Source organism: Kryptolebias marmoratus, linkage group LG1, assembly GCF_001649575.2.
Source record: "Kryptolebias marmoratus isolate JLee-2015 linkage group LG1, ASM164957v2, whole genome shotgun sequence".
NCBI classification, from domain to species: domain Eukaryota; kingdom Metazoa; phylum Chordata; class Actinopteri; order Cyprinodontiformes; family Rivulidae; genus Kryptolebias; species Kryptolebias marmoratus.
The window spans coordinates 7,846,025-7,856,829 of NC_051430.1; the positions used below are offsets into that span (position 1 = coordinate 7,846,025).

At 42.2% G+C, this 10,805-nt stretch overlaps 1 protein-coding gene across 1 annotated transcript in view; it reads left to right on the forward strand.

Annotated features, from left to right (window-relative positions):
- The first annotated feature begins 2,809 nt into the window (after nt 1-2,809).
- Nucleotides 2,810-10,805, forward strand: part of upb1 (ureidopropionase, beta) — an 11,007-nt gene continuing 3,011 nt past the window's right edge. Inside the window, exons 1-9 of the mRNA XM_017414711.3 lie at nt 2,810-3,064; nt 5,642-5,813; nt 6,016-6,103; nt 6,187-6,281; nt 6,877-7,035; nt 7,127-7,296; nt 8,430-8,511; nt 8,595-8,637; nt 9,856-10,010. Of these exons, the coding sequence (XP_017270200.1) occupies nt 2,961-3,064; nt 5,642-5,813; nt 6,016-6,103; nt 6,187-6,281; nt 6,877-7,035; nt 7,127-7,296; nt 8,430-8,511; nt 8,595-8,637; nt 9,856-10,010 (1,068 nt within the window). The 5' untranslated portion in view covers nt 2,810-2,960. The remainder of the gene's footprint in view (nt 3,065-5,641; nt 5,814-6,015; nt 6,104-6,186; nt 6,282-6,876; nt 7,036-7,126; nt 7,297-8,429; nt 8,512-8,594; nt 8,638-9,855; nt 10,011-10,805) is intronic.

Below are 10,805 nucleotides of genomic sequence, written 5' to 3' on the forward strand. Positions count from 1 at the left end.
AGTAATAGTTTTACATGCATTCCCCCAGACTTCTATACAATAAATCAAGTGTGGAACAATTATTGCATTATATAATATAAATAGTGCTTTATCATTAAATATGTCCTTTACTTTATGTAGTACTGCAATAGATCTTGATATTTTTGTTCTTAAATAATCTATATGAGCTCTCCATGTTAACTTTTCATCAATGATGACACCCAGAAACTTCACCTCACTGACTCTACAGATTTCAACTTTAAACGTACCATTGACAGTTCTCTTTTTATTACTGAATATCATATAATTAGTTTTATCTATATTTAACGATAATTTATTAACTTTAAACCAAGTTTGTATTTTTACAAATTCCGTCTGCATCATCTCCAACATCTGTTCTATGTCTTCACCCAAACAAATAAATGTAGTGTCATCAGCAAATAAAACACATTTAAGCAACCCCGACACATTCACCAAGTCATTCACATATAAAATAAATAACTTTGGTCCAAGAACAGAACCCTGAGGAACCCCACATGTGATACCACAGAGTTCAGATCTTATATCATTTATTTGGACAAACTGTTTCCTGTTTGATAAATAACTTGATACCCACTGTAGTACTGGGCCTCTTATGCCATATTTATTCAATTTTTCAAGGAGAATATTGTGATCAATGGTGTCGAATGCCTTCTTTAAATCCACATAAATACTGACACAGCACTGTTTTTGATCAACAGCAGTTGTTATTTGTTCTATTAAGTCCATTAGAGCCATTGATGTAGATTTATTTGCTCTAAAACCATATTGATTGTTCTTGGAATAATGGCAAACTGTCAGAGTGATTCCTTTTCATAAAAGAGACTCAAGGTTAGACTCTACCAAGTACTGTCCCTTCTCTACTAACCATGAACAACTACAAACTTATCTTCTTTGCACTGACCTTATTTCCAACAAACAATGTGAATTCAGACCGAACTGCAGCACAACAGACATTTTAACAGAATAAAGATGATGAAGTGTGTATTGTGGTCCTTAGTATAAAGGGTGCTTTCGACCAGGTTGTCACAATAGCCTTTGTACAAAGCTTACATCAAAGAAGATAACTGGACTGTTACACACATGGTTAAAGAACTACCTTCATGGGTGAGACACCAAGGCTATTCTTTCTGGTCAGTCATCATCACCGTGTCCAGTCAACATATCAGTACCCCAGGGATCCATTCTTGGCCACTTATTTTCCATCTTTATAATTGATGTTGTGGAACAATATGAAAACAGCATATATTTCTATGCTGACAATTCCACCATCTGAGCATCCATAACTTCATCAACCAGATCTGTGGTGGCAGCAAGCTAAAAAAAAAAGACCTAGAAAACATCAAGAAGTCAGCTGATGCAAGGAAGATCACCTTAAAACCCAGTAAGTGCAAAGTGACAATTCTATCCATAATGAGGATACCATGTGAACCTGATCTCCTATCAGGTAACACAAAAATCAATCTCAGTGAGAAGATGGAAATTCTAGGTCCATGTTTTGATAGTGACTTGGCCATAGGGACAGAGCCAGCATCTACAAAGCCCAGGTCAGGAGTGTTATGGAGAACAACATTGCTTTGCCTGAAAGAATGCTTCACAGATCACTCTTAGGCAGTTGAAGAACATCCAGAAAAAGTCTTATAGGTCATCAATGTGGACGAGGACTCTGCCCAGGGGTATTACGACATTGTTAAATTGGTCCATTGCTGACTGGGTGCTGCAACAACTCTTGTCTACAAGATGTACACGTCCAGTTGCATGGCTCCCTCAGGGTCATGCGTCAGGTCGTACCACCCGCAGGTCAACTCACAACAACGCGTTGGCACTCCCCAAGTCTTCCATAAAGTGCCTCCTGGACAGGAGCTCTCACTACTGTCCACTCTGAAGTAGCCTTCTTCCCGTGGTTGTCAGAGACATCACATCAAGAGGTGTTCACACCTTTAAAAAGAGACCAAAAAAGCACACCCAGGCCACTCTACCACTCAAATCATCATATTTTCTCAGAGTAGCTGTAGGGATCTGGAGTTTTAGCCCCGCCTTGGGGCGGCTCCTCCTGCCCTTCTTTTCACAGGTGATCCAGATCCAGCTACTGAGGACTGCTACTACTTAAGCCTTCAGCTGAGACCAGACCTTCGCTGGAGCATCGAACCTCCTGGGTTAGATTCTCAGCCACAGTTTCTAACCTATTGTGATTAAGTTACTGATTACGTTCTTTGTGCACCTTGACTTCAGGTTCTTCGCCACGCTACGAGACTACGACTATTACGGATACCTACCTTGGACCTCTGGATACTCACCTGGACAGGATACTGGCTTGTCGACCTCTGGATCACCTAACATCTCCTTCTTCTCCTCCACGCTGCTGGACACCTCCTGGATCTGTAAGGACAAGATAACATTTAGAAGCCATCTTGCAGTGCTGGGCTGATATTAGGATTGGTACCCGAGACTCACCCTGTTCCTCTTACTTCACAGATCGCTCCACGAACCTATCGCACTGTACATACCTTGTACACCTGTAAATAAATTGCACTTACCTTCAGCTGTTGTCTCTGTGTCTGGTTTTGGTCTCGCTCTTGGACTAGTTACCCTGCGTTCCTGTCAGTAGTAGCAGATCAGTGTTAGGCTTTTTGCTTATCTGCTATAGCCTGCTCCACTTTTCAGTTTTATATTGTTTTAAAAGCTATTTAAAACAGTTTGCAAGGTACTGCATGCTGATCTGCTTGAACATGCCCCTCATTGTTTGAGTTAAGGAACAGCTCAGTGCGCAGCTGCCACGGGGTGGGGAGATATTCTGTATAAAGGTCAGCCTCAGTAAATCTTCTCTCTAGAAAGCGCTGGTCTTATATAACAAGTGAAACAGACAACACATGTGCACAGCCACGTGCAGAAGGAGAATTTAGACTCGTCTCTTGCTGCTGGGAGCTCCAAAAGCTGCAAAAATGTCCTCGTGTGAGTTTGAGTCTCTGGAGAAATCCCTGGAGTCTCACCTCCCGGAGGCTGAGCTGGCCCAGGTGAAGAAGATCCTATTTGGGAAGGAAACACTGTAAGTTAAAACTCTCTTGTGATCATTTAGGTGCAGTGATACACTCACAAATCCTCGCTACATGTGTTTGTTTTTTTCTTTTTCCGTTTGGCTCTGGTCAATTATTCTTCTACAGAGTGAACTTTGATTAGTTCCTTCGGAGCTGCCGAGACAAAGACACAACCTTTCAGCTGTTCAGGGAAAATAGTTCAAAACTGAAAACTGGATCCAAACAGGATTCACATGTTAAACAGTGAAGTCAGAAAGCATTTAAACTGTACGCATGCATATTCTGTTAAAGTTTTATTAACTACTTAGAATATTATTGTGAAACTGTTTTCATTTTTTGGGTAACTTGTTGAAAACCTAAAAGTGAAATGTGCTTTCAGTGCAAGCAGTGGTTCTGTTACTGCTCATATGTATTTAATGCACCTGTGCTGTAATTTTAAAATTGTACTTATATAAATTTAGCATCAAAGGACAAAAGGGATTTCCAAGATTTTATTAAATTAGTGTCTTTCATGATAACATGATAAATGTTTCAGAGCAAATCAAACTCCAGCTTGTCTTTTGTGTTACAGTATACTGTATACACCAGGGGTGGGCAACCCTGGTCCTGGAGGGCCACTATCCTGCATGTTTTACATGTTTCCCTGCTACAACACCCCATGTTCCACAGAAGCCTGTTAATCACCCATTGATTCAAATCAGGTGTGTTGAAGCAGAGAAACAAGTAAAACATGCAGGATGGTGGCCCTCCAGGACCAGGATTAGACACCCCTGCTGTATACAGTGGATCTAAACGGTCTGCACAACCCTGTTAAAATGTCAACTTTTTGTGATGTAAAAAAGTCAAATAAGAATTTAAAAACCTTTTTTCACCTTTACTGTGACAGACTGTATGTCCTGCATAGTCCAACATGAAAAAAACATACTGTGGTGTGGCAAAATCTCAAAGAAAAAGAAGAAAAATCTAAGAAGCTAGTTGCATAAATGTGCACACACCCTGAAATCTTGAGTAAAAGTCCAGCTCCAGCTGAAGAAAAGCAACCCCACACCATGATGCCACCACCCCATGCCTCACTGTGGGTATGATGTTTGCTTTTTGTGATCTACACTCTTGTTCCTGAACCAAACAGACCTTTTAAAATTGTGGCCAAGAGGTTCATCGCTGGGTTCATCAGACCACTGGCTTTTGGGAGACTTGATTTATTTCAACCTGGAGAGACTCACACGGAGAGATAAAGACAATTAGAGTGTTTTATTGGCTAGAGGTCTTTGGCAGAAGACGAGTTTGCAGAGAACCACTGTGAGCTTCAATGATCGATGTAGAGTGAGAGATTAGGGTAGTCTTCCCCCGGGACCTGGAGCTGGTGGTGGCAAAAGAAAGGGGAGTCCAGAGGAGCTTGAGAAAGTGAGGGTGGAGATGGGGAGGTGACGGGACAAAACTTGCTGGCGAGCAGGAGGAGCCGTGGACGGGGAGCCTTATATTCTGAATCTGGATGTTAATTGGCAGCTGCGAGCGAAGATCTGCGATGAGTGATGCTGGACAGCTGGGTGAGTCTGCCAAGTTGAAATTACGGCGAGCCTTCACTCTGTGCAATATTTATCCAGGCCCGGATCTTTTTGTTTGTAAGAAAATACTTTCCTACCTCAGAGTCCAGCCATTTGGAGAACACAGGAGATTATTGTTACACGTAGAAAACAACCAGTACTTCACAGGAACTCCTTCAGTGTTGCTGTGGGCCTTTTGACAGCCTCCCTGATCAGTTTCTCTCATCCTTTCATTTAAAGGAATATCCAGTTTGCTTTAATTCCATATTTTCTCCACTTCTTGATGACTGCCATCACTGTGTTTCATTTGTGTTCCTAATACTGCGGACATTTTTGTACCTTTCTCCTGACTGATGAGATCCTTTTGATGCTCTGTGAGCTCTCTGTGGACTGAGGATGGAAATGAGCAGCTAGACGTCTACTAACAGTGAGAATGCTGCCATAAACTCAGCCACATATCAACCAGACATGAGCCAAAACGTGACTGGGACACTCTGCCTCTCGCAACACACGATGGAATCCATTTTGTCCAACAGCAGCCCAGATTAGGCTCAGCTGTGTCGGCTCACACTCAACATTTGATTCTCTTGTAAAAGTTACCCCTTTGACTATTTCTGGATAAAAAGCTAATTTGTTCTGCTGCATTTATGCAGTTTATTCTTCAAACTGTATCAAACTGAGCAAGAAGTGTTTGTGACCTTCTATCCTAAAGTTTTTCCTGATGTTCTGAGCAGGATTTACATTTTCAGGAAAGCGCATTCATTCATGCTCAGATGTAAAATGTTCCACAAGCTTCACTCTGCTGAAGAGTTCCTTCACAGAGCTTCCTCTATTCGGCTCCATTCATGCACTGAGCAGCGCAGACACACATCATTGTGCTGCCACCACTGTGCTTCCCTGTATGGTAATTATTTTGATTGTTCATGTTTTGTTAAAAAATCAAAGAAGTGACAATTTAATCCAAAGTGTCCACTTTTAGACAGCAGATTGGCAGTTGTGTCAAACCAACGTTAAAACACTGCTGAAGGAGCTGCTCTCTTACAGGAAGTTGGAGCTCCCGGCCACCGCCATCGAAGCTGCTTCCGAGCGTGACTTTGAGCTTAAAGGATACAAGTTTGACGCTGAGCAGGAGCAACTCAGGCCGCCCAGAAGAGTCCGGGTGGGACTCGTGCAGCACCGCATCGTTTTGCCAACTGACGCCCCAATCCTGGACCAGGTCAGGACTTGAACAGGTTACTTACCCAACTACCACATGCACCAAAAACCTGTGAGCATACAGTTACTGTGAGGTAGAAACAGCCAGGATGGTTGGGGAAATCTGCTAGACAAAACATTCTTTCTTATCGTGACTAAAGGTACAATTGTGAAAACACTGGGTTCCAAGTCCTGCGTGTCAGATCACCTCCCTTCTCTCACAGGTCAGCGCCATGCACAGTCGTATTGGTGAAATCGTTGAGGTGGCAGCCATGTGTGGCGTGAACATCATCTGCTTTCAGGAGTCCTGGAGTGAGTGCTTATATATTTACACGCTTCTCAAACTTCGGAGGTAAGGTTGCAGAAGAGTCACACGTAGGTGTTTGCGTTGGCAGCCATGCCCTTTGCTTTCTGCACCCGAGAGAAACAGCCGTGGACAGAGTTCGCAGAGTCTGCCGAGGAAGGAAACACCACACGATTCTGCCAAGAGGTGAGAATACACAGATATGTTACAGCATAGGTAATAGGATGTACAGCAGAAGACAGGCCTGATTATTGCTCGCTGCCAAAGATGGCTGCCACAGCTAGCCAACCTTAGAAAACACCAAAATGTCTACAACTCTGTGTATTTTACAGACAATGAGCTAAAATTTGGTTCTTTAGTAGCTGAGACTGATCCCCAACACATAGTTTGAGGGCTAATTGATTGCATAAGCTCTTTTTTTTAAACTTGCCATTGGCTATTGGTGTCAACACCATTTATCTGTTAGCAAAATATCTCATGAACCACTGCACTGATTTTTACGAAGCGCTCAGAAAGAAATCATTGGATGAACATCTCCAACTGATTAACTTTTGGAATCAACCCAAGTCAAGATTGTCACCGCAGCTAATCAACCTTAGCCAACACAAAAATGATTATAACTCAGTCAAATTTCAGTCAAGGTTTGCTCAAAGCAGTTACACAGTAAATCTGTCGTTTTTCATCATAAGATGATCTTAACTCTGGCACAAAAAGCGGCAGGTGATATGCATTCCTTTAATGAATGCTAGGCCTTTTAATTGTTTTCTGCTCCTGCAATTAGCTTGCCAGAAAATACAACATGGTAGTCGTCTCCCCGATACTGGAGCGAGAGGAGCTGCACAGCACTCTGTGGAACACGGCGGTGGTGATCTCCAACTCTGGAAATGTGCTGGGAAAGAGCAGGAAGAACCACATTCCCAGGGTCGGAGACTTTAATGAGGTTAGCAGACGGCAAGCTTCGCCGCAGCTGTCCAGAGCGCAACACTTTAAAGAAAAAAAAAAAAAGGCCATGTTTTGTTCCTTTCACTCAGTCCACGTATTATATGGAGGGCGACACAGGCCACACAGTGTTCCAGACGCAGTTTGGGAAGATTGCAGTAAATATCTGCTTTGGACGTCACCATCCCCTCAACTGGTTCATGTTCAGCATGAATGGAGCTGAGATCATCTTCAACCCCTCCGCCACTGTTGGCGCTCTCAGGTGAAAACTGACTCACAAGCTAAAGTTTGGACGTCCCTGCTTAAACTGCTGCTCTTGGGAATAACTAGGAACAGATCCCTTGATTTACATCAGGTTTAGGAAAAAAGATTTTAAAAAAATTCAATATTTAAAGTGTTTTTTTTAATGGTTTGGAGAACATTAGAGGAAACTTCTAAAAATAGTATAAAAGCTTCTTAAACATATTTTAGAGCCATGAAAGACAGTTCATTTTTTCTTCTATGGAAGAGAAACCAGTTCTGTCATCTTACAAGCACTGTGTAGTTCCCATCAGGCTTAGTTTGAGCCATCGTCTTTTCATTATTATTAATCTTTATGAAGGGTATCAATAGCAGGCATTTATTTTAATTCATCTATAACATGTCTCCTCCCTCACACACTCCAACACAAGCCCAATAACTAACACACTTCCTTGCTAAACATTAATTATCTGGTAATTGTCTCTTAGTGTTAGTCTATTTGTGTTCTTTTGTTTGTTAGAAAACTATCTCATGAACCACAGGAATTAATTACTGAACGCACAACTACAAGACTCAACCCAATTCAGGATGGCCACCACAGCTTATTAGGATTAGCTAACAAAAAAAAGGCTACAATTCAGACAGTTTTATAGATATTGATCTGAAACCTGATGTGGTAGTAGCTGAGAGTCTTTCACAGCACATACCCTGAGCACAAGACCCCGCTGTATAAGCAAGATAATGTTATTTTCAAGGTTTGACCAAAAATGTTGTCACTTCTCAATTTAAGACAATCTTAGTTGTACAAATGAAAAGCGGGCAGGTGATATGCATTCAGTTAGAAAAGACAGGCCTTTAAATAACCTTAAATTTCCTCTGGACTTCTTTCTAGATGACTGTAGATGAATCAGCAGGTGTTTTGTGGTCAAACCTTATAAGGAGTTCTTTTGAAAAACATGTTGCTTTTCAGATTTTATTTTGACTACCCCTGAACTAAGAAACCTACATGCATACGTATATACAGAGAAACATACATCTTTGACGCAGTACTGTTTGGAAAAGAGACACGATTCTTTATTTGTTCTCCACCAGTGAAGTTCAGCGTGCTGCGTGCAGCCGTATGTGTACTTAAACTTTGCTCTCTGTTCTGCACAGTGAACCCATGTGGCCCATCGAGGCCAGGAATGCAGCAATAGCTAACCACTGCTTTACATGTGCCATCAACCGCGTCGGGACAGTAAGTCCTCTGCAGCCATACAGACACGTTGTTGGTGAATGAGAAAACGTGGAAATCATGTACAAACGATGTGTTTTTAACAGGAGCACTTCAAAAGTGAATTCACATCAGGTGATGGCAAAAAAGGTAAGGATTTCTCCTCCCCTGTGAATTCAGAATTGTGTTCTTTATTTCGTCATGCTGGTGCAGTTAAAGCAGAATAAAGTGAAGGTGAAGAGTTTATTTCTTATACTTCACTAAAACTTGTAATCTATCAACAAAAAACAGCAAGCTGTAACTTATTGGAGGTGCCAGAGGATATCAACTGAAACACTCGTTTTTTTTTCTGTTCTTTTTTGTTACAATTTTTAATTTGTGGCTACTCATGGTAGTAGGATTCTGACTTTTAGTAGCAGTACATCAAATCTTGTTCTTTTGCCTGCTCCCTTCTTCAGCGGTCGCCACAGCGAGCAAACTCGCACAAACAATTTGTCAATTGTTTTACGCCGGAAGCCCTTCCTGCCTCCTGGGCTCAAACCTGCAGCCTCAGGATTACAGGACCGCTGCACCGTCCACTGAGCCGCTGTAGTGGAGCCTAAACTGAAAAGGTTCCCCATATACAACAAGGGGATTTTGGTGAAACAAATGAGAAAACCCATGTAGGATTTAATGTGTTGTCACTTCTGAGCTGTCTGAACGTTCCAAAAATTCCCCATAGTCTTTCTACTACTTGTACAGTTCGTCCTTTCAGATGTTGGCATTTTTGTCTTCCTACACCCAGTGTGTCTCTCGATGCTGCAGAACTTACGATTTCCTCTCAAATCTCCCCAAAGCCCAGAATGCACACATCCAAACTCTCACTGACTTCCATTAAATCTGAGCTCAGAATTTACTCTTGAAAACTGGCAGCGACGGGTCTTTTCACCTCATCACATCTAAATAAAACACAAGAATTTTTTTTCCATACGACTTAAAGTTTTCACAATTTGTCTGAATTTACTTTCTGCTCTGCTTTTCTGTCTGCCTGCCTTTATTGAAAGTGCCGTCAGGGAGTAACAGACACAGGCGCGTGGTTACCATGGTGACTCTAATGAGCCACTGGCAGCAGCTTTAACGTCTCTGTTGATCTTGGTTCTTTTCTTATACAGTTTAAATATCAAAATGCAGCCATTTTGTCAACTTATTACAAAAGCAAGTCCCAAACTTTTATTAGGCTTCGTTGAAGAAACTTTATTTACAATGAACGTCTGAGAAGTAGCCGCAGCGACATCCTTTAAAATGTCTTCAGACATGTTCTGACCCTTCATATCAGATGTGTCACACAGTTTGTAGCCCCGCTTTGAATCGGCCCTCCCGGTTTTGCAGCTCACCACGACTTTGGCCACTTCTACGGCTCCAGCTACGTGGCTGCCCCTGACGGCAGCCGGACCCCCGGGATGTCCAGGACCCGCGACGGGCTGCTGGTGGTAGAAATGGACCTGAACCTGAACAGACAAGTCAGCGATAAATGGACTTTTAAGGTAAGCTGAGCGAACCCTTGCCTCTCTGAAGTCGTGAAATGTTTGCTACTATCACATCACTATCTACTATCTGGTCTCCATATACATAAGGACATGTACAATTCTCACTTATCGCATTATAAGCTATCAATTTCTCTAACAAAATCCGATTACTACTCTGGTCTCATTTCCTCCTACAACGGTAACACTAAGATCCTCTTCTCACTGTTGAAGAATTCTTTTCATCCCCGTGACTCTCTCCCAGCTCACTTTCACTCAACAGATAGCTGCAACTCTCTCATGCTCTTTTTTACTGATAAAATCACCAAAATCCATCAAGAATTGTCCCTTGTCTCTCCTCTTTCTACCCCTTCAGAATCTTTTACCTTCACCCAACCTTTTTCGACCTTTCACCCCCCCTCTGAAATAGCTGACCTCATTCGAAATGCCAAGCCCACCTCATGTTCTCTAGATCCCTTCCCCACTGATCTTATAAAATTCTGTCTTCTTCCGCTTCTTCCTATCATCTCTGCTATCATCCACTCCTCTCTCTCTGCTGGAACTATTCCAACTGTTCTCAAAACTGCTGTCGTCACACCTATCCTTAAAAAGCCTGGTCTAGATCCCAATAATTTCAGTAATCTTCGCCCTATTTCCAATCTTCCTTTCATTTCCAAAATTCTGGAGAAAACAGTTGCCTCCCAGCTCCACCACCATTTAACACAAAACAGTCTGTATGAACCGTTTCAGTCAGGTTTCCGCTCCAGTCACAGTACAGAATCAACTCTCCTCAGAATCACAAACTCTCTCCTCATG